At 42.0% G+C, this 27,755-nt stretch overlaps 1 protein-coding gene across 3 annotated transcripts in view; it reads right to left on the bottom strand.

Annotated features, from left to right (window-relative positions):
• epha3 (eph receptor A3) overlaps positions 1 to 27,755 on the bottom strand; it is a 559,788-nt gene that overhangs the window by 225,344 nt on the left and 306,689 nt on the right. For 2 of the 3 annotated variants that reach the window (XM_072445112.1, XM_072445113.1), the window contains exon 1: positions 8,301 to 8,524. The exons of the other annotated variant lie outside the window; for it this stretch is intronic. In XM_072445112.1, coding sequence (XP_072301213.1) covers positions 8,301 to 8,379 — 79 coding nt within the window. In that variant the 5' untranslated portion in view covers positions 8,380 to 8,524. Of the gene's footprint in view, positions 1 to 8,300; positions 8,525 to 27,755 lie in introns of those variants that run through there. 3 annotated transcript variants of the gene reach the window in all.

Below are 27,755 nucleotides of genomic sequence, written 5' to 3'. Positions count from 1 at the left end.
ATATATATTTAAAAAACCATCTTGCTTCACTTCAGTCAATATAATAAATGGCTTTGTGAGATAGAAATACCTAGTGTTACTGACACATCTGTGGGTGGTCTATGATTATCAGATATACTTCCTCCAAGGCATGGAATTCATATCTCTATAACACATCTATTGCATTTTTTTTTTTTTTTGCTTTACGCTTCTTGCATATTGAGGACACAAGTTATGCAATTAGGTTCATTCAGTCTTCTGATATAATTATAGAACAATTTCTGTTGCAGCAGAAACTGTCAGTTTGTTCATAAGAAACTATTGTAGAAGTACACAAGTTGAACCTATTTACCCTCAATGTAAAAGCTCAGAAGCTCCACAATTCTTACCTTGTGGTGTGCTTAATGATTGGTTTTAGTGAACGTTCACATCAGCAACAGCCATTTTAGGTTTATAGCCAATGGATTTTAGATGTGAGACCTGACAAGCCATAGTAAGGAGCTCATTCTGCTGTGACTGTGACGTGTCTGTTTTCAGCTGATTTAAACAGATTGTGCTGCAGTCTTATATCTTGACCCAATAAGAGACAGCGCCATCTGCAGTCTGAGTCCTTCAGAACTGAATCACAGGTATGAGAGAGTTGGTATGCCCCCCCATCCCGATTTACAGTCCAGTCTCACTATAAGAATCATACTGACTTACCAATACTGTCATATTCATATGCAATAATGTCATATTCATGTGCATATAACTGCTGTAAATAAGAGCCACTATTATTATTATTATTTCTGTCTTTTTATTCTATATATTTTTTTTTCTATTCCTTATTAAGAATATGAGAGGTTTTGTCTTTAAGAGTTTTGTTTATAAGAGTTTTTCTATTAAGAGTTTTTTTTTTTTAAAGCTTCCTATAAGTTTATCTGTTCTTTTACTTCTGTATGTACTTGCGTTGCAACACTGAAATTTCCCCATTGTGTGGACAAATAAAGGCTTATCTTATCTTATCTTAACTTAAAAGACCTAATGAACCTAATTGGACTATTATTTGAACATGTTTGTATGTGGAGACACTGATAAGTATTGTTTATGTAAAATTAAATCTAAATCCTTCATTCATTGAAATACTTAGTGCAAATGTAAATGTGCAATATGTATTTAATGTATTTATTCTGGTTTGGGACTGACAAAAAATGTGATAATCCTCTTGAATCCTTTCACACACATTTCAAACTAAATATGTCCTGATTTATGTATAGTCAATTTATGTCAACTATTCTCTGCTGATTTGGTCCCTTTTGAATTTGGCAGACAGAAGAATTTGCACTTCGCTTTCCTTAAAATAATCCTGGAAAAAAAAGGTGTGAAGACTCATGCGGTGGAGAATATGCAAAAGCAGACCTTTGTGTATTCCCTACTTCCCCGGAATCGTGTGACAAATGAAACGCCTCCAGTCAGACAGTTTGACACACTTGCACTTAGAGGTGTTACATGACCACCACACGTCAACTCATCTTTATTTGTATTCATTTCAATTATATTACTTCATCTACAGAACTTTTAAATAGGTTTGAAGCATTTAAGAAAGCACAACATCGTAGGTTTTCACAAAATTGACAGTGTACAGATGCATGACAATACATTTAAATATTGTCAAGAGAGAGGTTCATTTGTGGTGCAATTAAAAGCAGATGTTTATCCTATTCTTAGAGAGTTTGATATTTTAGTATCCTGACAACACTAGTTAAACGGCAAACTCAATACAAAGAACATAAATTATGATTATTTTATGCCATTATCGTCCAACAAGATCTTTTTAATGAATTTTGCATGCCATAAATAATATACAGAATTAATGTAGCTCATAGTTTTGTCCCTGACTCCTGCTCCGTTTGTCCAGGAGGCTGTACTCTTACGTGTGTCAATATGAACTCAGTAATGGTCAGTCGCCTAAACCTGGCCGGGTGTACATCTCTATCCATCCTCCCTGTTCTCTCCTCTGTCCTCTGGGACTTCCTCTGTGGGATATAAATAGAACATGAGCCGGCCAACTCATAAATATACGGCGCTCAAGTAGAATGATGACATCTCCTGTCTGGCCTGTGGTTCCATGCGGTGCAAACAAACACCTTAAAAATAACTGCGCCCATTGCACGGACCTGGGGGCGCCGGCTTCGCTCGCACTTATGTGAAGCGGTCTTCAGGAGAGCACAATGACTCTGCGCACAAATGTGACCGCCTCCTTATGAGTTTGTCAGTCGCGGTGTTGTTTAGAAGTCACCTACGCTATACTTGTGCACAGCTGGTCACAAGAGAGTCAATGTTTGTGGCAGTGCAAAGCAAAGATAAAGGTTAAACAGGTTAAGCAGGTAGGGCATCTGGCCACATTTGAAAATACCCCGTCCAAAATACGGGAAACGGGTCTCAATATAAAAGCCTGATTTTGACACCACAAGAACAACAACAAAGTTCTGATAAAGCTCAAGATCATTTTAAAACGGTTCAAATTTTGTCTTGTTTATTTGATTTTATACCATTTCAATACTTCAAATGAGCATCTATAGTAATTACCATACTGGACTTTGATTTCCTTATTAGCTGAGAAAAAATTTTATAAAAGGGACAAGAAGTAACATTATTTCTGTTTTGCTTCCAAATTCTATTTTTTGCAATCAGATGCAATCGGTGACCCTAATCGCTGCGATATTTTGGCAATAAAATAAGCAGGAGCGTGATTGAGTTTGTAAAAGTATAAGCACATTGGACAAATTGCATTACATGGGACTTGTGAAAATGATTGGAGCATCTCTTTGAGTGAATACATTATCATTTAACAGGGTAAACAAAGTACACGGAGTATAAACAGACGAGCAGAAGATGCGCTGTGAAATTGAAAGCTATCCGTATCAGACAGGACCTGACAGCCGTGAAACAAGCACAAGATCAGACACTAAAACACACTGCAGAAAACACTGGGCTTGATTGGAGCTTCCATGGGGTCAAGTGTTAAACGAGAGGATCGGATTTGGGGGATTTTATAACTAACAAAGAATGATTTGTGCTATGATGTGTATTTATAAATCACAATAAATGTAATAAATTCAACCTTTAACATTGGCTTTGTTTAGACACACCAGAAATCTCATCATTATCTGACTTCTGGAGGTATCAGATGATTGAAATATCATGTAAACGGCTATATCTGATGTGAGTAATCAGATTTGTTGCTGATTGGTCACATGTGCAGGGTTTGACATGTAAAATTATGCATAAAAGGGTAAATTACTGTGACAAAGACAAAGAATTAGCACATCCAGGTTGTTCCGATTTCTCTTTAGACACCAAAAATCTGATCGAATTTATGGGTTATTCAAGTTGCCTGAATGTTTACGGTTTCATTATGTTGAGTTTCTGATTTCTCCATGTTTTTTTTTTGTTAAAGGCAACTATTAACTCCATGTTTGGGCACTAAACGTTTGACATGCACAGCTTTTAGTTTTGTAATAACTACAACATCCTACACAAAATGAACAGAACAAAACCAAATACAGAAACACATCTTCATGGAAATGCCACATGATAAGTTCAACTGCCCTTATTTAACCAGTGAAACGAGAAGTGCAATATTGTAAAGTACAGTACGTCTCAACTGCCAAGCAAAGCCTTTGATTCGAATTCCACAGCTCATTTAAATGCATCATACGATTAAATTAAATATCAGTCATATTGGCCGCCTTATTCGCCCAGTGTAATTACTTTCTGATGAGATTTGAGCGCAGATCCAGTTCAGCGCGTGGCTGTGTCACTCTTTGCACTGAACAGTCATTACCATCATCACAGGACGTCTTTGATCAAGGTGAGCAGGGACAGAGCCTTCACTGGATTTGCAAAGAGACAAAACGCAAATATGAACTCGCTCGCATCTTTGAACCTAAACTACCACAAATGACGGTGAAATTATAAAAAAAATGTGCAAAGACTTAATTCATAATGAACAAAGAGTTTAAGAAGATTTTTTCCCAATGGTTTGCTCTAACTCCTTACCCAAACCCCTTCATTTACTAAAGATAAGATAAGATAATCCTTTATTGTCCACACATGGGGAAATTTCATTGTTGCAACACAGGTAGATACAGGAGGAAAGGACAGATCACTTATAGGAAGTTAAAAAAGTTTAAGCCTGAATCATTCTAAAAAATATATATATAAAAATGTATAAAATCACCTCAACTAGCCTTAAAAAAAGACCTTTTTTAAGGCAAGAAAATGACAAAGTGCTGCAGTGTTTTGCATCTGCACTTTAGCATTGTTAGCCTGGTGCTGGGGACCTATTTTCCTGGCATGTGACTGAGTTTACTCCATGACTACAAAGCACAGCAGGATCAAGTGATTTCAGGATCATTTCTACAATTTGCACATATTACTCAAGAAAAAAAGTGGCTCCAGCTGTAACATGTTTATTATGTCTACATGAAAAATAGAATATAGGCATATTGAATTCTTGAAACCAAAACAGATGTGCTCTTTTTGAGATATTTTTTAACGGTTTTAATGATTGACGTTACACTTGATATTAGCTCCAAAACAACAATTGTGATATTATACTTGTTTTGATAAATCTCTAACCTCAGGGGACACGCACAGAAAGATTGTACCCAGGGACCCATTTTGACACACACATTAAAAAAACAAGTGCACACAAACACTGAGCGCAAGGCCCAAGGACACAACAGCAGCAGCATCCACAGATCAGAGCAGGAAGCAACTGGACCGTGAGTTCAAGGCAAATATTAGTAGAGCACAAGTCGCACAAAGTAAAACAAACTGTGCAATACAACAGACAAATATGCATTCAAATCAGAATACAATCTTTCCGTAAAATGCACATCTAAACAGAATCTTTTGACCCTGGCACCAGCAGGAGGCCGGTCCATGTTTAGTCCTGACTCTGGCACCAGCAGGAGGCCGGTCCATGTTTAGTCCTGACTCTGGCACCAGCAGGAGGCCGGTCCATGTTTAGTCCTGACTCTGGCACCAGCAGGAGGCCGGTCCATGTTTAGTCCTGACTCTGGCACCAGCAGGAGGCCGGTCCATGTTTAGTCCTGACTCTGGCACCAGCAGGAGGCCGGTCCATGTTTAGTCCTGACTCTGGCACCAGCAGGAGGCCGGTCCATGTTTAGTCCTGACTCTGGCACCAGCAGGAGGCCGGTCCATGTTTAGTCCTGACTCTGGCACCAGCAGGAGGCCGGTCCATGTTTAGTCCTGACTCTGGCACCAGCAGGAGGCCGGTCCATGTTTAGTCCTGACTCTGGCACCAGCAGGAGGCCGGTCCATGTTTAGTCCTGACTCTGGCACCAGCAGGAGGCCGGTCCATGTTTAGTCCTGACTCTGGCACCAGCAGGAGGCCGGTCCATGTTTAGTCCTGACTCTGGCACCAGCAGGAGGCCGGTCCATGTTTAGTCCTGACTCTAGCACCAGCAGGAGGCCGGTCCATGTTTAGTCCTGACTCTGGCACCAGCAGGAGGCCGGTCCCTGAGGTCCAAGATGGTTCATATGGCACTAACATGTCACAGATGTACTTTGATGCTAGGCCATGGAGAGATCACTCAATACATCACAAAGTAGGTACAATAGTGTCTAGTTAGTTGCCTTCTTCTTTCAGATAAATAAGGAGGATTTTAATCATATCCAAAAGCTCTCTGATGCACACGGAGGAGGTGCTCGAGTCGGAGGTGCAGTGTTGATATTTCTGCGCTCGCTCAGACCGGCCTGATTGATTTTTCCTGACAGCACACGGCTGGTGAATATCTACTTCAGACAGTGATGATGGAGATCTCAAGGCTTTTGTGCCGAGACTGGGTGATGGCAAAGAGCTGAGAGAGAGCGCCATGCCAGAGTCCTTTATGCGCTCAAACAAACCCACTGCAAGCAACGTTGTGCTTTCATGTGGCACTAACTAGCTGCAGACTTTCCCTGACAGAGATGTTGGCACGGGGGTTTAACCGATCTGATTGGAGGTTTGTCAGATTCATTTATTTTCTTTCTTCTAATGCCCGAGTTTGACTGTCAGGGCAGAAAAAGGGAAAAACCGATCCCAGCAGTTTCAGAAGTGGCGAACAAAGACAGCATCTTTTGAATTACAGAGCAATCTTCTGGTTGGAAAATTCCTCCAAGGCTGCAGGAAATAAGGGTAAACAACTTTTGCGAAGTGTTTTGAGCGAAACACTGCAGTTTATTAAAAAAGAGGTTGTGGAAAGTCCTCTAATGCTTGATTGAACTTTAGACCAAAGATTATCAGTTGAAGTTTAACGTGATCATATGAATTGACGTAATTAGCAAATCACAAAGAGAGCAGTTCTTATAATTATGTTATATAAGTAGATTAAGTATCTTTATTGATAATGTCTCAATATGTAGAAAACCTGCCAAGAACCGTACAAACGTATTCTGAAATGTACGAGATGAACTCTTTCTTTAATTTAAAAAAACCTAAACGTGTCATACAATGCAATCTCAATATGTTTCTTTCTCCCCAAATTGTTTACCTGGAGCTGAAATGAAAAGCTCTTAAGAAGTCACCGAAACAGAACAAAAATAGGAAGCATTTCTTTGTGTTAAACCCCTTATCTTAAAGTGTGCCTTATCAGTGCTCAGACGCATCAGAGCGTATCAGATCACGTCCCTCGTCTCGCCTTCACACAAACAGAAAATAACACATTTTTGCTATAAACAAGCATGATGGAAACGCTATCATTTGAGAATGAAATTGATAAATACAAACAGCGGCTCGGCTTCATCCATCTAGAATAATCCAACAACGCGCGCCGTAAAACAAACCACTTCTCTCTGTCATCTGAGTTATTATCTGGCCCCATCTTCGCTAAGCTGCCCCGCAGTTGTACCGCTGTCCCGGACCTGTCGATATGAGCGACTTTAGCGCTATAGAAAGCAGACATCAGTTCAATCATCTCAATCTTTGGACGGGGGTGGTGGTGGTGGTGGCGGCGGTGGTGGGGGGGGAATAACCACGAGTGAGAATGTTGTGCGGCGTCCGTCTGAGCGAGCAAAGAGGAGCGCGGGTCTTATTGAACTCTCCAACAGAAGAAGAACAATAAAACACAACCTGGGGGGCAGATCCCGCTGCGTCGCTCCGCAATCGATACAGGGCTATTTTGAACCTGGCGAGCGCTGCACCTGTCGTACAAGGCAGATACAAAGCCCCAAGGGTAGAGGCGATGTGGATGTCCTAACGTGGGGTTTGAAATGGCTGCTGTTCACTTTGGTTGAGAATAGAATGACTTAATTGTCCGTCAAACGCAATTTGTCTTTGGTTTGCTCGTTCAAACACAAGGACATAAATAAATAATAAAACTGCATTTCAATAACACATTTGTATTTATTTTCTTGTTTTATGGTTGATTGTTGAGCACTTTTTGACTAAACAATAAAGGATTTCAATAAATTAGCGTGTTCGTTTAAGTTCTTTGACGGTGCCTATCCATAATGTCACCATCCTAGCAATAAAAAGCCATAATATTCAAGTTTAAGACAATATATTGAATGTCATGCGTTTACATATTTGATGTCTCCAAACTTCCAAAACTGATAATACTAAAGTAGAAAATGCAAATCTACACATGTTATTTGGAGCACTCGTGGCGTGTATATAGTATGTTACTGTAAATATATATTAGTGTTGTAGTAAACTAGCCCCAATATGCAACCTCTGGGTAAGATAAGGTCTATGTATGGATGGCTCCTGGCTATTTGAATATTTAGTGTCAATCAAATCTGTTTTTTTAGTTTCATGATCTTTAACCCATAGATGGCTGATCAAGTTGTCATCTGTTATTAGGTAGACTTTGCCATAAACGCAGCATAAATCATACAATTAAAAGACGTTGCCTACAGTTACATCCTTAATTGACATCATCGCATTTTTATGATTCCATCTAAAGCTGTACAATCTTTGCCTTTAGCTTGCCATTTCAAAAACTCGTTTGCAAAGCTGTTTCTGAAGTCCACTTGAAGCAGGGAGCCTACACAAAACGCGCATTTCATTTGAAGAAACAATGCATTTCAAAGTAGCCTCTGCACTTTACGCGCCACGCACTACACAATCCGTGCATCTTCTGCTTCTTCTGCAATAACGCGCGTGCATCGTGGCTTCTCTCCCACAAAAAAAAACGCACTTTTAATAATGAGCTCGTGCTGTACTGATTAATAATGGCACGGCACGGCACGGCACGGCGAACTGCGCAAAACATCCACAAAAGGAGCGCAAACGGAGCCCGACACACACACTGCGGCCGCCCGGGGCTTACCTTGATTGCAGTCGGACACTCCAGTCATGACAATCCCCAGACAAAGTGAAAAGAAGGAATACGTGTTGTCAAAAGTCATGTCTGCTGCAATTAGGGGCGATTTGACACACGCGTTATTCCCAACAAAAGAGCGGCTGGAATCCTCCGCGGGCGACCGTTACATCTGGTCCCGGCTGGAGCGCGCGGCTGCTGGAGAGCGGAACAACACCGGCTCCATCCTTTTCCTTTGGATCTGATCTTATTGCTCCCCCAGAAAGCCAAGTCACAACGCACAGTCCCAAACACTTCTCATCGTAACTTTGGCGTCTTCTTGCGCACTTCTCCGGCTGCCGCGGCTGAAGTCTCCGGGAGAGCGTGAGCGCGGGAGGACGTCGGTGAAGTGGTTCACGCGGAGGAGAGAGACGTCGGTGATGCGGAGAGGAGAGTGGCGCACGAGCCGCTCCGCGCGCACTGATGCTCCTGCCGCCGCTGATGCCGCGTCTGCTGCCGCGTCTGCTGCCGCTGTTGCTACGGCGGGAAACGGAGCGCGTCTGGACCGCGGAGGAGAGAGACGCGCTCGGCACTAGAGGGGGTGATGCACAAGGCAACGGCGTGTTCACGTGCGCGCGCCGCTGCCCCGCGTGCGGTGAGCGCGGAGTGTGCGTCGTGCGTGGCCGTGCGTCTTATCTGCGGGTCCAAGCGCGGGGCTCCGCTCATGGATGGAGGGAATTAAGACGCGTTTGAGACGTTAGGACGAGATATGATTCAGAGCTGATGAGGGGCTTCAGTGGTCACGTGCCAGAAGCAGAAAGATTAGGGGAGCAACCAAATAAACGAGGCATTTGTTTTGGCTAAACTGTGCCACATAAAACAGTAACAATGTTTTATTAATTAATTAATTTAATGAAATGAACAATGATAAAATAATAGGTGTGCATAAAGTAAGTTATTAAAAAGGGAGAATGAAAAAATGTTTTGCCTCTTAACAGTCAATTCAGTCCGGTCTGCTAGCAGTTGGAAGGACTTCTTGATATCACACTTATGTTGTGTTCAGTTATGTTCTGGTGGCACATCTCATCGTCACTGAGCACGTCTTCTGTTGGGGCCTTGTCCTTGATGAACTGGTGGATCTTGTTTCATCCTGGATAGTGGCTCTCACCCTCGCCCAAAGCCTCCCTCCATGCGGCTCTAGTCTCCGGGTGCTGGATTTGGGGTGGAACCCTCCATGCATGGTTAGGAGCCTTTGTGCTATATCTGTGGTCTGTATCTCTTCCTTGGGCCACCTTATTATTCTTATTAATCTGATCACTGGCAGGGCATATGTTTATTGTTCTTGCATTAAGATGGCTTCTTTAAATATAAGAATATAGATATATTTGAAAGCTTGCATTATGTATTCAAATATGTTTCTGAACTGTTGAGTTATTAAAACATTTCACAGAATAGTATTTTTTTTTTACAGAGGTTTGGATTTTTTTGGGCCCTCTAGCCTTGATTGGACAAGACAATAAAGCGTGAGAGGGGGAGAAGAGCAAGAAGGACATTCATTATATTTTCAGAGTTGGAAACCTCACTATTTTGAGGCCGGTACATATGTGCATATGTGTGGCATATGTGCTGCTGCTTAGACCACTCACCAATGTTTATCTTGACTGAAATGACTGTGTTAATGACATTAGTTTCCACAGAGCTGCTCAGCCTCTGCTCAGCCTCTGCTCAGCCTCTGCTCAGCCTCTGCTCAGCCTCTGCTCTGCCTCTGCTCAGCCTCTGCTCAGCCTCTGCTCTGCCTCTGCTCAGCCTCTGCTCAGCCTCTGCTCTGCCTCTGCTCAGCCTCTGCTCAGCCTCTGCTCAGCCTCTGCTCTGCCTCTGCTCAGCCTCTGCTCAGCCTCTGCTCAGCCTCTGCTCTGCCTCTGCTCAGCCTCTGCTCAGCCTCTGCTCTGCCTCTGCTCTGCCTCTGCTCAGCCTCTGCTCAGCCTCTGCTCTGCCTCTGCTCTGCCTCTGCTCAGCCTCTGCTCTGCCTCTGCTCTGCCTCTGCTCAGCCTCTGCTCAGCCTCTGCTCTGCCTCTGCTCTCCCTCTGCTCAGCCTCTGCTCTGCCTCTGCTCAGCCTCTGCTCTGCCTCTGCTCTGCCTCTGCTCTGCCTCTGCTCAGCCTCTGCTCTGCCTCTGCTCAGCCTCTGCTCAGCCTCTGCTCTGCCTCTGCTCTGCCTCTGCTCTCCCTCTGCTCAGCCTCTGCTCAGCCTCTGCTCAGCCTCTGCTCAGCCTCTGCTCTGCCTCTGCTCTGCCTCTGCTCTGCCTCTGCTCTGCCTCACACGCGTTTTGATTTGTTCAAAAAATCGATGGGAAAAATGAACGGAACATGTTGTGTGTCCTTTCTATACAGACTTTAATTTCCTTGTTCTTTTTTTTTTTTTTTTTAACTACATGAGTAGTTTGTGTAAATTACAACTACATTTATTCAAATTCAAAGTGTTTTAAGCATATATTTTAGTTACTATATGCTACAGTGTTTAGTATAACATTCTAAACTGAACTGTAGTTTTGAACTTGCTTTGAGTCAAATTAAACATTTACATAATAATACATTTTGAAATAGTGAGCTTTATAGGAGTGCAGCAGGCTACAACATGGGCGGGACTACTCTATTTAGATGTCAAAAAATCAAAATGACAGTCATTAAGTAATTATATTAAACAAAATAATTGCAGAAATTATGCAATAAATCAAACCTACTTTTACTTTCTTGTTAGAGCTTGACCAGCAAAAGAACATGATTTACTGAAAACTATAAATCAAAAACACATTCGAAACAAACACCCCCGACTAATAACCCGGGTGTAATAATGTTTTGAACCGATAATCAATAAGAACCTTTGGAAAGATAATTGCTGCGTTTAGAGCGGCGGGATCATCGATAGCTCATCAGCGCTCCAACACAGATGGAGTGAACCAGCCAAAAGTTACATAAATAAACATGGAAAAATGCACAAGACTCAATAGAAAACACAAGTCCATGCAGCTGCTGTTGGCTGTGGACATGCGTGTCATTAATAAGGAGGAGCTCTCAGATGTTACAGCTGCTCCCCGGAGAGAGAATAAGAACGAGAGGAAGGACGATGTCGCCGCTGACTTACTGCAGTGTGGGGACATTTGTATTTTACAGCCCGGAAAACAGAACAAAGTTTAAAAACTCGTGGTTAAAATCCGGGGGAACTGGTGGAGTATTTGTACAACATGCCACCACTGTCCTATACAAATACATTTGTAATATCTTACATGGTAATAACTCACATGTGGCACTCAGGACAGTCTAAAAAAGAAAGGAAAAATGAATGATTTGATGGAAAAATAAACATTTAATGTTGGACAACCATTTTTATTTATATAATGTGCTCAACATGATTACCATTGTTAATATTAATATTAATATGTGTTTTCCACTGTTGATGAGCTTTCATTAGCACAGTCGGAGTTAAGCTTGTAATGGCATTAATGATGTTCCTTGAGATAACTTGTGTCTTTGCTTGATTCACCATGGCCTTCAAGTGCCCCCAAAGATGGAAATCAAGAGGGGAGAGATCTGGGGATCTGGGGGGTCACTCCATGGGACCAGGCTGACCAATCCTATGTATGTAAACTTATGGCTTTAAGGATGTTTTTGGGCTGGTGGGCTTTATTGGAAAGGACAATGTAGTGTGAAATGGGAAAGAGAAAGGGAAGGACATTCAGCAAATAGTGTGAGCTGGAATCGCATTAATGATGCTGCGACTGGCTGCACATAGAGTCTGGCATGTGTGCTATTTACTCTGCCACTGACACGTTTCATTTTCCATTTTTCCACGTTTCATTTTCCAATTTTCTGCCTTTCTGAAAAGCCTTTTTTTTTTTACCAGATACACTTAATATTCCACAAAAACCTGCCCCTGGTGTTTGCCAAGTCGCCAATGTCAGCCAAGATGAGGAAAGGTCTTGTCTCGTCTTCATAGACGTCTGATCGAGTGAGCAAGCAAAGCTCGCCGTGCCATCCGGGTTAAACAGAGCCAAACTGTCACTGACACATCCAGTCAATCAGGACATGGGACGAGCTCGTCCCCGTCAGCACACACTATGTAAATACATCCTCATCACAGGCTGTCAACCACACACTAAAGCTGTGTGTGAACTCTTACACAGAGAAAGACTAAAGTAAAGAATATTATTTGTCTGTTAAAATCAAGGCAAGCTCTTAACTGTTGTGATTGGTGTTAAGACACTGAATGAATGAATAAATGAATAAATAGATAAATAAATAAATTGAAATCAGATCTGTTCTGAATTATTTATCATGTACAAATATAGATGTATGTGTCAATGTTTTTCTTATCATTACATTTTTTATGGAGGGATATGCTCTCTTTCACTATCACATGATAAGCAACATTTGACAAATATGTATTTCACCCTGGAGAGACACAGGACACAGAAGAGAATGATTAGCGAGCTTTATAACAGAGTTTATTTGGCGCTCAGACCCCGGTGGAAGACAGTGATCATGGGCACTCCATAATCTGATTGAATTAGATGTCTCCCCCCGGAGCCTGGAGACTGGTGGTGGTAGATGTTAAGAGGAGGTAGAGGATGAGGGGAATGCAGAGGAGGAGCAGGGGAGGTGGTGGGTCGCAGTACGGTTTGAGCGGTCGAGCCATCTGCCTGAGGGCTTAAATGCGACCGCCTGGTGCTGATTGGGAGCGGGGAGGAGTCACTTTAGAGCGTTGATTGGGGATGAGGAGCAGGTGCGAGGGCCATGATGCAGACGCCCCCTGACCTTTCACCCTACTTCTTGGCCGGGAAAAACTGCATAACCTCTTTGGGATAAGCGCAGAAACCTGGAAGAGTCCATGGTGAAGTGAGGGATCTGACTCTCTCAGACGGACAGGCCACGCCCGCTTGAGTGCGATGATGGCGCTGGGGAGAGGGGTCCTTCCATGGAGGCCGACGCAGATTTAAGTTAGGTCTTCCAGGTGAATTTACACATGCTTCATTTCTCTTGTTATTTCTTTTTTTTTTTTCTCTCATCAATAAGGACAATATTCAGGCACAATTTTAAGATCGCTTCAGCTATGTGCTAAAATGTGCCTCTAAATGTCTTGGTTTGGATTAAAGTCTAGCACAAAATGTGATTGGACCATAAATTGGTGCACAAAGGGAATTTCCCCATTGTGTGACAAATAAAGGTGATCTTATCTTATACCTCAGAAACATCACTTTATACCCTCGTTTAGGAGATTACACTAGATGTTTCTGGCTCTTTTTGAGACACTTTTATAGATTAAAACAATTCTCAATATTGTAATTTTTGTGATATTATCCATTTTCCTCAGCATCTCACCTCTACTGCCAGCTGAAATAATTGTATAGACTAAAATGCAGTTCAGTACAACAGAAATGAGCCCTTACTTCATCTCCACAGTCGGAAAATCCTGCTTTTCTTTGGTGTAATGGTGGTCAATGGGACGTGACTGCAGCTTATATGTGTCCTAACACTGAGCTATGTCGTCCCCTGTCCACGGAGAACCTGCCCTGTCCATCTGTCCTCATCGCAGGCAGGAGCAGGAACAGGAGCATCAGCACATCTGACACCAGCGATGAGCTTTTATATCTCAAACGGCGTCGCTAATGTCCCAATCACAACCAACTGCCAGCCAATGGTGAATGTCTGCACTGCACACACAAAGTCAACTCAGGACTCTGACCTCAACAAGATTTAGTGTTTGGACCATCAAATATTGTTATTGGGGAGAACAAATGAAAGAAGATGCAGCAAATGTTCCTTATCCAACATTATTTCTCAATGTTGTGCTTTAAATTGTATATGCTATAGAAAGCAGAAACATCCCAATACATGCAGTACATACATACATCATTGTTCATAACAGCTGAACGTAAATAATGATTAAATATAGCCGCAAGCGGCAATGATCGGCCCTCGCCACGCCGCCGCCACACCGCTGCCACGCCGCAAGAGGAGGGGGCGCTAACGCGCCCCAATTGTCCTTTTATCACGCCTACTGCTGAATCTGTGACGCTGTCACATCTTCTCCCCTTTGTTTTACCATCAAAAAGCAATTTTATTTTGAATTCTTGGCAAAATGTGCGGCTTTGCCGCACAGACACCGTGACTCTTTGAATGAAAATGTGGATAACTTTTGATGGTCCTGAAGATGAGTCTCACCAAATTTCAGGTTAATAGGGCTGACGCCCTGGGAGGAGTTTGTGAAAGTCTAAAGTGTAAACATGTTCTGGCCCCATTGGAATAACATGGGAGGTTTCGGTCATCGTTACGGCAACGCCATAACAATTATGACATGGGTCTCATTGACTTTTTTGATGGGGATGCTAAAATTGAGTTGTGTGTCAAATTTCTTATAATTTCGCAAAACTAAACATTTAACCTCCATATAAAATCTGTAGGGGGCGCTGTGGCGCCAAATGAATTTATTTCACTTCAAGTAGGTTTAGGGCAAAGAGTTTAACAACTGATTCTAATTTGACGCAATTCGGACTTTATCCGCGCAAACGGCAGAAATTTTAAATATGGGAGATTTCTGAAATTCTAGCTACAGTTTGCGGCTTCGCCGCACAGAGACCGTGAGAGGTATCAATGTAATTTGGATAACTTTTGATGTCCCACTCCTCAGTAGCATTTTCACCAAATTTCAGCTTTTTAGGGCCAACGCCCTGGGAGGAGTTCGTAAAAGTACGACGTTTGGAAAAACTCCGAAGTCATGTTTAGCCATTTTTGAAGCAATATGGCCGACATTTGGTTGGGCGGACGGCGTTGCCGTAATAATATTTTTTACTTCTCTTGTCACCATCTACCTCTGCGCCAAATTTCATGATTCTACGATCAGATTTTTTTTGGGTCATTTCCCATCTCTCAATGCATTTTTGGTACATTTGGGGGCGCTGACGCGCCAATTTTTTTATTTTAGAAAAGGGAAATAGCCAGAATGTAGAGAGGCACGATTTTTAGAGGTGTGAACATTTTTGTGACTTTTCGTCAATGTTCACTGGGTGAAAAATAGGGGGGTTGGTCCCGAGAAGAAGAAGAAGAAGAAGAAGAAGAAGAATATTCCGATGCGAAAACAATGTTTCCCATTTTTCAAATATCATAAACTATACATTTTCGGAAAGCGCTCGCGCTTTCCTACCTCATGGTGTGGGTCCCTGGTCACTGACGGGTACTTTCGTTAATTTTGAGTGGGCTCCGCCCACTTTGTGTTTCTGGCCCTCTATACAGTAATAATGTTCAATTTTTGCATTACATGCTCATATGCACGGAACATGCAAGAGATGGGGAACGTATTCGTGAGCTACTTAGCGCAAATGAGTGCTTTATATGGGGATGACGACCGCTTCGCGGTCGTCATCTCAATGTAAAGTGCTCGTTTAGTGCGAACTTTTGCACGGGCTTCGCCCGTTTACAACGGTAATGTTCCATTTTCCTACTACTAATTAGTATGCACGGGGCGTGCATGAGTGAAGGAGTGCGTTAGTGAGTGTTTGGAAGTGGGCGAGCGCTTCGCGCTCGATTTCGTGCGCACTACGTGCGCACTTTCGCAGCCGTGCTTCGCACGGCCTTACAAGATTAATAGGCCTCTCGCCAGCTTGTGGCGCTCGGGCCTAATAATGACTTAAAAATTGTATTTGCATTACTGCCGAGGGACATTACAAATGAACAAATATTCACAATTATAGACATAATGATTTTCAACAAATTATCAAACAGACAGAAATTCTAGATTTTTTGAGTGGATGGAATTGAAATTACCTCAATTTCTTAGATATTAAAGTTATCACAATTATACATTATGACCTGAATAATCACAATTATTGGTAAACCAAATAGTCTAATAATCTCTACCCACTTGCCGATAACGTTCATTTGTCTTGGAACTCAGAATTCTTAAAATATTAATGCCATGTTTGTCTTTTTTGTTGCTACAGTGAGTTCTTCAGTAGCATCCAGAGCGGTACTTTGCCATTGAGCTACAGTTGCACATCAGATAAGTGTGCGTGTGCAGTTGTGCCTGTTTAAGTGGCATAAGTGGGCAAATGGAGACGTTGGGCACATGAGCTCACATCTGTCAGCTCATCTGTGTGTGGTGGGTCCAGTCCAGGATCTGTCTCGCTCTGGTCCCTCATGTCCCCCGCACAGTCTCCATCACAGTTATTTCAGCTCGTCTCATCTGGTGCAGCCGCTGTGTCCAGTAATGACCGTGACCTGCCGCACACCTGCCCCAAAGTGCATTCTGCCAGTTACAAACACTAGTAATGACCTTGTTTGTTTAAGTATAAATGCTACAAATAAGAAAAAAGAGAAAACACAACATTCTGGTGCTTTCAGATCTAGGGTAGGGATGGTTTTTACGCTGATACGATATCCGATTTTTTTGGTTTGCTGTTGTTGCTGATCTATAACCAAAAGTATTTGTAATACAATTTTAAAATCCATAGTAAGGTCAACAAATGTATGTAAAATTATAGTAAAGTTCACAAAATGTATCTTTCTAGAATATAAAATAATTAGTTGCATGATTGTGTAAACATACAGCCATTTTCTTAGCCTATAATTGCACTTCTATTTACATTTTTAATTTTTGAACGTGACATCTGAGGAAACCCACTGATATCACAACTGATAACAAATAACGCTTTCCTATTCAGAACGAAAAAAATAAACTGTAAGACAAAATCACAACATCAAACCTCAAAATCATTGTTCAACAGAGGATAAAGGGACCATAAAATATAGGTTTGAACCAGGTAAAATATAATGCGTGCTTGTTATCTTATGTAACAATATTAGTCATGTGACTGTACCCCAAAGAATCTCTCTCTTTCACATTGTGCGCCGTCTGTGTCGGTGCTGTGTCCGTGGCGTGTCTGTGCCATGTCTGTGGTGTGTCTGTGCCATGTCTGTGGTGTGTCTGTGCCATGTCTGTGCTGTGTCTGTGCTGTGTCTGTGCCATGTCTGTGGTGTGTCTGTGCCATGTCTGTGGTGTGTCTGTGCCATGTCTGTGGTGTGTCTGTGCCATGTCTGTGCTGTGTCTGTGCCATGTCTGTGGTGTGTCTGTGCCATGTCTGTGGTGTGTCTGTGCCATGTCTGTGGTGTGTCTGTGCCATGTCTGTGCCATGTCTGTGCTGTGTCTGTGCCATGTCTGTGGTGTGTCTGTGCCATGTCTGTGGTGTGTCTGTGCCATGTCTGTGGTGTGTCTGTGCCATGTCTGTGGTGTGTCTGTGCCATGTCTGTGCCATGTCTGTGGTGTGTCTGTGCCATGTCTGTGGTGTGTCTGTGCCATGTCTGTGGTGTGTCTGTGCCATGTCTGTGGTGTGTCTGTGCCATGTCTGTGCCATGTCTGTGGTGTGTCTGTGCCATGTCTGTGGCGTGTCTGTGCCATGTCTGTGGTGTGTCTGTGCCATGTCTGTGCTGTGTCTGTGCCATGTCTGTGGTGTGTCTGTGCCATGTCTGTGGTGTGTCTGTGCCATGTCTGTGGTGTGTCTGTGCCATGTCTGTGGTGTGTCTGTGCCATGTCTGTGGTGTGTCTGTGCCATGTCTGTGGTGTGTCTGTGCCATGTCTGTGGTGTGTCTGTGCCATGTCTGTGGTGTGTCCGTGCCATGTCTGTGGTGTGTCTGTGCCATGTCTGTGGTGTGTCTGTGCCATGTCTGTGGTGTGTCCGTGCCATGTCTGTGGTGTGTCTGTGCCATGTCTGTGGTGTGTCTGTGCCATGTCTGTGGTGTGTCCGTGCCATGTCTGTGGTGTGTCTGTGCCATGTCTGTGGTGTGTCTGTGCCATGTCTGTGGTGTGTCTGTGCCACGTCCGTGGTGTGTCTGTGTCGGTGCTGTGTCCGTGGCGTGTCTGTGTCTGTGCCATGTCCGTGGCGTGTCTGTGTCTGTGCCATGTCCGTGGCGTGTCTGTGTCTGTGCCATGTCTGTGGTGTGTCTGTGCCATGTCTGTGGTGTGTCTGTGCCACGTCCGTGGTGTGTCTGTGTCGGTGCTGTGTCCGTGGCGTGTCTGTGTCTGTGCCATGTCCGTGGCGTGTCTGTGTCTGTGCCATGTCCGTGGCGTGTCTGTGTCTGTGCCATGTCTGTGGTGTGTCTGTGCCATGTCTGTGGTGTGTCTGTGCCACGTCCGTGGTGTGTCTGTGTCGGTGCTGTGTCCGTGGCGTGTCTGTGTCTGTGCCATGTCCGTGGCGTGTCTGTGTCTGTGCCATGTCCGTGGCGTGTCTGTGTCTGTGCCATGTCTGTGGCGTGTCTGTGTCTGTGCCATGTCCGTGGCGTGTCTGTGTCTGTGCCATGTCCGTGGCGTGTCTGTGTCTGTGCCATGTCCGTGGCGTGTCTGTGTCTGTGCCATGTCTGTGGCGTGTCTGTGTCGGTGCTGTGTCCGTGGCGTGTCTGTGTCGTCTCCGTCTTGTCATATCGTGTCTCTGAGGCCCAGGCTTTTAGAAAGGATTTGAAAACACCCCGTCCAAATCATTTTAGCTGCAAAAAGTACTAAAAAGTATGTACCTACGGCACGAGCGCAAATCACACTCCGCCACTTAGGAGCTGCGTATCGCGCCGTATTTTCCGACGCTTTTACTAAATAAAGCAGCGCTTTTAACGCTTGTAACGCCATCTGACGTTACGCCGTGCGCTCTTTCCCGTGCCGTGTGGGCCGCCTGTGGCGCGTGCACGGTTGACCGTTCCCGCACTCGAAAATGCCCGTCCACATTTTAAAATACCAAAATGCGGGAAGACGCCCCTCTATCTAAAAGCCTGCTGCTGCTGCACATTCTCTGCCTGCTCAGTGATCTTGACCTCTCTGCTGTTCTCGGTGTGGCTGCCTGCTCAGTGATCTTGACCTCCATCCGCTCACTATTAACTCTAATCTGGTCTTGGTTTGTCTGTTTTGGACTCTCATGAATTCTGTCTACATTTCATTTTTCTGAGTTCAGTTGTGTAGAGGAAGTGCTCCTTTCCCCTGTGATGTCAGCGTACTGTATTTCAAAAGACTATTGATCAAGCTATTCAACATACATTGAAATTCCAATCTCCTCTTCCATTCCTGCCACAAATATCTATTATTATCACAGTTAATACCTTTGGGGCTCACTTCCATTGCACTTGGCGTTAGGAGCAGCATATTGCAACAAATAAGCATCATAAAGGATTAGAATATGTGGCAAAATCTATGTGACATTGTCAACGTGGTGACAATACTAACCATTTTAACAATCCAATATCCAGCACTACTCCTATAATCATTATTTTTGCCTGAATCAATACAAAAAAAATACATGTGCAAAAAAACAATATATTTTGTTTTAATTAAATAATTTTCTCAAAAACAAAAATGATGTATATTTTTGCACGAGTATCGCTACTGACAGTGCTCTTCCTGGAGCCACTGCATGACTTCATCAAGTGATAATCAAAGGTTTTTACAGTCCAAACACCTTCACTTGCTCAAATCAATTCAGCATACAGCTAACAAACGACAAAGTAGAGTTTATAGTCTTGTTTAATCCAGCACAGTGTGGGCCGGCAAGTGGACTCCTCACGGCGGCAGATGGTGTTTTGCACTAAAATCATATAGATTATAGAGTTCTATTGACTTGATACAACCATTATTCTAATTTGCTTGGAATAAGAAAGGCAAATGCAATTCAAAAGAAGCGATAAGAGAGTCCCAGAAGCACAAATAATTTAGAGCACAATTTAAACGCATTGAACTAAAGCTTGATTTTACCTGTGATACTGGATGAATATGTAAACAATGAGCTGACATTTGGACCTGTTGTTATTTCACTTTCAACACATAATCTCTGAATGTTATGCATAGATCTGGTGGATTGGCTTCAAGGCAGTTATCGTTATCGGGAACATTATTTTATCTGTACAAAGCTCTTTTTTTCCTGCCCGAGGTGAAGATGACATTGAATATTTGAAATAGCAAAGTGCAAAGCAAGTGACAGAGAAACAATTGTACACAAACAACTCATGATTACAGTGTGCTTCAGAATTGCCGGCAGCAATTTACAGTCCGCTTGTCTTTCTATTTGTTTTTCAAAATCAAGCCGGGCTTTTGATTTTCATTATGTCGGTGCAGAAGTGTGTGGCCTGCCAGCACAGACTCCAGTGAATGGAAATGCAGCGCTCCCTGGATCCAAAGGCTTGAAATAATCAAGGACACCACAGGCATTGTTTTGCCAGGGACTATTATGGACATATTATTATTATATTATATATTGTAAGTCATTATATTTTACCATGTTGGAGCAGTGCAGGGGTGTTTAGGGCAGGTCATCGGGAAAATATGACCTGCTCTGCCCACTCCTATTAAATATGTTGTGTCTTTTTAATTGAGAGGTCCACTGTAGAATCCTGTGGTTGTAGAGCTCAGACTTTGGAGGAAAAAATACTGAATAGCTCAAAAGTTGGTCATGAACTTGAACAGGTCGCATTTAGTTTCTCCCTCAAGTCGCTTTAATATATCCTACAGCTTAAAAGGATTGACTCTACTACTGTACATGGGACAGAGAATCAGAGAAACTACTGAAGTTTTTACAATAAAGAAAGCAAAAGTTGTGAATTCTTCTTTCTTGTGTTGTGTGAACTCGGCATAAGTGCATGTTTCCCACCTACTATTGATTTAATACATCAATAGTCTTTAATCTATCTAATGATTTGTATATTTAAATGAATCAGTATTATAAATAACTATAAAATAAGTATATTTAATTTGTAAAAAGACCTGACTAATAATCTAATGATCTGTGTTTTAAGGCAAAGTGCATAATTCCTATCATTAATATTCTCTATAAAACGTCACCCACTGTGTAAGATCAGCAAGTACAAACCACACAGCGACAAACTACACAGAGTTTATCTGAGTCAAAGATTCAAAGAACATTGTTGTGGCGGTGAAAACATCCAGCAGCAAAATGTTTTTAGGCAGTCATGCAAAACAGAGCACAAACACCTCAGACACGCCAGGTTCTGACTTATCCAACTACAGCAGCTTTATTTAATGCGGTGCAGGGACTTTGGGAAGGTATTATAAAGATATACTCATTTCAATGGGCAGAAATGTACAAAACAACATATTACTACAGCAATATTGACACGGGATGTATAATACCGTATTGTGTCATATCAGCAGACACCAGTGCTAATTATAGGCATGAAAAAGAATAAGGCATTTGATATTTTTTTTTTATAAATGCAGAACTTTGCCTTGTAATTACAAAAAAATACTAAAATCAAAAAATCAAAAACTTAAAAAGAACTTGAAAAATTACTGCACTTACAATTACGGCACTAAAAGTGATAATCAAAGAGTGGGAAAAGTGAAAATTATATAAAAATGAATGAAAATGTAACTCACAAAAGAAGGAACACAGAAGAACCAGATGAAGTTTTGTTTGTGAATTGTCCCGTGTCATGTTCTGATGACATTACATTTGGAAAACCAAGTGTTAAATGTAAATGTTTGCACAGAACTGCTTATTTACAGAAATGTATGTATGTATTAACTAAAAATAATTCCTAAAGATCCGTAATTGAAAGAAAGTGTAATCCTCATCCATATATTTTATTGGTTATAATTTTATATTATAAAGATGGTGGTTGTGATTAGCATAATTATTGTGTTATTAGATTATGATTATTTTAAGTTTTTCTCTGTTCATTTATTTTGCTATATATTTTTAGTATTAATTTAATTTATGGTGTGTATAGTGTATTTTTTTCTATATGGCTGGTTCTCTCTGTAAAATGAAAACATGTATTCAAATAAATAAATAATTTGATAATACAAATAAAAACTGTCTGTATTGGTTTGGTGTACTTCATTCCATCAAGTCATCAGCTTCCTTCTGTCCACTGATCCTTATAAGAGGGGCATTACCTGTTTGCTGTGTAATGCATTTTAGCCTTGGACAGACATATGCGCTGTGAGGAGCTGAGGGTCTGAGGTCGTCCCCCTCCTGCCCCCCTCTCGCTCGCTCCTGGCTGCCTAATGGGCCATGGCTCTAATCTGGACGGCCCTGGCACTCAGCAAAAGCATGAAGCAGCTCGACAGGCCGCCGTGCGTCCGGAGCCCAGCTGTTTAAGAGACAGACGCCAATCGCCCGGGAATTAGGAGAGAAAACAATATGGTCGATATGGAATTGTCCTCTCAAGCTTCTTATAGCCAATATAACCTTTTGTCCTTTTTAGCTTTTCAATTGTGACTGGCAGTAATACTATTTTTATATCTAGGAAAGAGGAACAACATGTGACATCTCTGGTGCATCCAAATCATGCGTAAAATTACCCCATCAGCAGAGTTCGGTGTCAGAAGCACAACTCAAGTGAACGGCTTACATTGGCTGCATAAAAAGTGCTACATTTAAAATACAATATAGAATGATATAGAATATACAATAATGGAAATGGAATAGTATGAAGTGTAAACTATTATCTGTTGTCCATTTTAAATCCTGAAGAATTATTTTGTTGAATTAAATTCAAGAAATTATAATTCAACCAATTGCTTTAATGAATCAAGACAAAAAGTCTGCTTTAAAGCCCTATTTGACCGTTTTAATGTATACTGTATAAAACACAATTATATTGCACAAATTTATTCAAATGATAATTTAGTTTAACATATTTAGCCCTACATGTACCTACACTATGTGTAATTAAAAGTTCTCTTTCTGTAAAACCATAACTGATGGTCATTTTTGAGTCTAATCTCCACCAAATGCATAAAACCAGGCCTTATGCAGAGTGGCACTAAAGACTCGATACTTCCTGAATCCCAGATCTCCTCTTGGTCTGAAGGCCCAAAATGTCCATGTGTAATTGACAAATGGATGGATTAATGGTGTATAAAATGAGCCATCCATCACTGAGGCTAAACGGTGTGAGACAGAGCCAGACAGGCCTTTTCAAATCCTCCTCCTCTGACCTCTGTGTCTCTGCGTCATGAACAGGTTTGTATTTATTCTGTGGATCCACAGTGAGAGCCAGCTTTACCTTTATACTTCCTACAGCTAACAGAGTACAGTGTGTGGGCACCAGAGTCTGTAAATGAGAGTTTTAGGACCGTTTCACACATAAACTGACACTGCTGGGTTGATGCTGGATGTTTTGGGATTGTAAATGCAGAATGATTGAAATTGCTTGTTTTGAGTGTTTGCTGCTTGTACAACATGAAATGTGGATTGACACCAAAATACAACATATTGATACTGAATGAGGTATCAAAAAGTATTGATTCTTGGGCAACAATATAAATATTTAAAATGTATATTTTGTATATTTCTGCACATACATTAAATATTTAGATCAGGACAAACTGGTTTGGAGTGAAAAATAATGACATTGAAAACATGTTCAGTAGCAAGATGCTGGCAGGGACAGCATACATGGAGTGCCATAACCAGGAGCTGGCATAGTGTACAGAAACATCTGTGCAGAGTACAGGCTGGAGACCCCAAGGACAAAGTGGGAAACACCTACAAAGATGGTGGAGAACGACCGAGCCAAGGTCCTCTGGGACATCCGGATACAGACAGACCAGATGGTGGTGGCAAACCAACCGGACATGGTGGTGGTTGACAAGGGTCAGAGGAAAGCCGTGGTGGTGGACATTGCGGTACCATGGGATGGTAACAACCGCAACAAAGAACATGAGAAACTAGAGAAATACCAAGGCCTCAGAGAGCTGGAGAAGGCCTGGAGCATGAAGGTATCGGTGGTGCCCGTAGTGATCGGAGCACTTGGGGCAGTGACCCCCAAACTGGAGGGGTGGCTTGGGCAGATCCCAGGAAAAACATCAGACATCTCGGTCCAGAAAATGCACTGAGGAACAGCAAAGATACTGCACAGAACCCTCAAGCTCCCAGGGGCCTCTGGTAGAGGACCCGAGCTTGAAATATTATTGTGAAAATTAGTTGGACACGGCTTGAGACTGGATTAACTGATCAAAGCCGTTTGTGACCTCTCCTTTCCACAATTAAACACCAGGGGATTACACTCCTCCGTTTTCTTATAAGCGTATCCAGCTGACAGACAGTGTATGCAACAATTGGACCTAATTCTTTATCATTTTGTCTTTGTGAGATAAAATCAACCGCTCAATACCTCCACGTCAGCACTGTTTTAAACTGCCTCTCTCGATGTTGACAGATTCTGGGACTGCGTGTACTCTGTTTAAGATTCTTACACACACTTTTATCCCGTTAAATTCCAATAGCCCTTGGGATTAGAGGGACCAATCCAAACGCAATTAAATCAATGACTTTGGGGAGATAAACAATGACAAAGCAGAAAGTTTATGGGACTTGGTGAAGAAATGTCATGGTCTTGACGTGTGACCAAGCATGATCATGTGTGTGTGTGTGTGTGTGTGTGTCTGTGTGTGTGTCTGTGTGTGTGTGTGTGTGTGTGTGTGTCTGTGTGTGTGTGTGTGTGTGTGTCTGTGTGTGTGTGTCTGTGTGTGTGTGTGTGAGTGTGTGTGTCTGTGTGTGTGTGTGTGTGTGTGTGTGTGAGTGTGTGTGTGTGTCTGTGTGTGTGTGTCTGTGTGTGTGTCTGTGTGTGTGTGTGTGTGTGTGTGTGTCTGTGTGTGTGTGTGTGTGTGTGTCTGTGTGTGTGTGTGCGTGTGTGTCTGTGTGTGTGTGTGTGTGTGTGTGTGAGTCTGTGTGTGTCTGTGTGTGTGTGTGTGTGTGTCTGTGTGTGTGTGTGCGTGTGTGTCTGTGTGTGTGTGTGTGTGTGTGTGTGTGAGTCTGTGTGTGTCTGTGTGTGTGTGTATGTGTGTGTGTATGTGTGTGTGTGTGTGTGTTTGTGTGTGTGTGTGTGTGTGTTTGTGAGGGAGGCTAGGCTAAGTGCTGCAGACTCATACATAATGGAGGTGAAATGTGGCGTACAGTGCTATTAGTGGACACAGGAGATATAAAGAGTATATAATATATATATATATATATATATGGCACATTATAGCTGCTATAGGTGATGATAGGAATAATAGACAGGTTTTTAAAACAATAAGAATATTACAATATACATTGTGTTCACAACAGTGGGACACAAGGTTAATTAATTAAGGTTCGAATTACGGTTTTAATTAATGAATAAATGCAAAAGCTTGAATTGATACTGTAGAAAAAAGGGCTGAACGATCTTGGAAAAATGTGTAATTGTGATTGTTCTGACAAGCATTGTGATGGTGATAATGTTCACATTTTAAACATGTCCAGGGGCATTTCAATTTGAAACAAGATGGAAATCTGAACTGCTAAACTAATACATATACAACAAGAACAAACATTTCAGAAGGTTTGTCGACACATAATACTACAATATAACTACTGCGCATACTTGAGAAACCTGAGAATTAGTTTGAAGTAACAATAAAACGATGACTCTAACACTGCTATACGTGTATATAAATGTACTGTATATACAATATTGATGATAAAAGTGGGATGTGAAGCTATGCACATTATGCAGAGCTCTCTGGGAGGAAAACTAATTGCAGTATTTCTTGGATAACCTTTATGTCTGAGAGCTCAATAAAAGAAACTGGGCCCATTAAATTTCGTTGTCTGTTTTCTTCAAAGGACTCGGAGGATTTACACGGCAGTAATGGCGTCCCGTTGGATCCACTGGCACAAACATTAAATCCTAAAATCAGTGGTGTTGAAAAAAGATGAAACAGTCAAACAATATTTCAAAAGTACCAAACGAGCTGTTTGAAATTCAGCCTCAACAGTTTGGGAAAAAAAGTCTTGCTTCAGGAATAAATCAGAACAGACACAAAACAAAAACCCTCAATTAGAAGCACAGAAACTTTTTCATATAACTTTAATCAAACAAAATAAAATAAAGAAATAATAATCATAATAATGTATGAGCTTTTAGAGTCAAAAGAAAGAGATTGCACTTCCTTTTGGATTTGACTCGTTAAACTTACTTAACATTGTAAAATAAGTTTTTTGGGGAAAATGGAATATATTTTTATTTATTTTTGAACAAAGTGTTTTAAAGATCATTCAAGGTGTACTAACTGCTTTGTATGTTATGAAACTAGTATTATTCAATTGCATGTATTTTCCCCCAAAAAATTGGCGGCGGCTGCTTGTCTTCAAAGAGAAAGAAAAGTTAAATACTTAAATACTACTTTAATACATTCCAGGCACAGCAATAACTTGACCACAGAGAGAAGCGGGTGGCGGACCCTGCAGGGAAAGTTACACCGTGTACCTTTAACTTTCTGCACCGACTGAGCACCCTTTTCTCCAATGAAGCTCCTGTTTTTGACCTACATTTTGGACAAATCCATCACACATCATTTGTCCGTTTTGTGCTTTTATTGCATATTTTCCTGTTATGTAAAGCACTTTGAATAACTTTGTGAACAAATAGTTCTCTACAAACAAACTGGACTTTTGTAGTAACGGTACAGTATTGTGTAGGTCTTAAATACGTCCCAGTGTCTTGACTCTTGATTGGTCAGTCACGTCAAAGTATAACAGTGTTTCCCCCAAATTGGCCGCGTATTACCATGAGGGGATCAACACTGCATATTCATGTCATGTGTTCAGTTCATTTTCCGTGTGTCTTTGTCCGGGCCCTTCCGCCGAGTGTCTGCAGCGGCCCCGGAATAATTAGTGTGAGATATATTTTCTTCCCGTTAGGCGAACAGGCGCTGACGTGGTAATTGTAGCCTTTCAGGGGGATCCAGAGTGCAGCGCTCCTCACAAAGCCACTGTCTGCGAGTGTGTGTCGGTTAAAGATCTCCTCACTTGTCCCGAGTTTGGCTTTTTGTCTCAGACGCCGCGCCGGAAGGACCGCACACAGCTGCCTACTCCACCGAGGCTTCAGAAGCACGTGCAGTCAAATAATGGGCCTATATTAATCTGCATTTGAACGTTCCAGAGCTTGTGCGGATACGGTATTAAGTCAAATGCCTGTTGATTTGAGACATCTGCTTTTGTTTTGTTTTTTCCACTCAACATTTTCACTTTTAGTTCATTATTACCCCCCAAGCAATATTTAATCGCGCTCAGGATTGGTACAAGGTTGCGTTGGTTTTTGTTGCTTTGAAAGTATATTCCGTTCTTTTCCTATTGATGACAGTTCTTTGCGATGACGTTTCTAAATTCACAAATTGAACCTGATCATTCTTACATTTTATTACAGCAAAAATCTGCATTTTAACACAATTTATTTTACCAGTCTCCCTATGCATTGAATATGATTGGCCTTACAGCTGTTTAAATGGTCACATTTATATAGCGCTTTTCTACCATCAAGGTACTCAAAGTGCTTTACATCAAGGAACCAGTCACCCATTCACACACACATTCACACCCCAGATGTACGCAGACACTGGGGGGCGAGTTGGGTTAAGTGTCTTGCCCAAGGACACAACGGCAGTATTCACATGAGGCAGCTGCGATCGTACC

The sequence above is a fragment of the Eucyclogobius newberryi genome, unplaced genomic scaffold (assembly GCF_026437365.1).
Source record: "Eucyclogobius newberryi isolate DKJ021-1_F unplaced genomic scaffold, fEucNew1.0.hap1 SCAF_14, whole genome shotgun sequence".
Classification (NCBI taxonomy): Eukaryota; Metazoa; Chordata; class Actinopteri; order Gobiiformes; family Gobiidae; genus Eucyclogobius; species Eucyclogobius newberryi.
The sequence above is the reverse complement of the archived record's forward strand: the minus strand, read 5'-3'. Positions and strand labels throughout refer to the sequence as shown.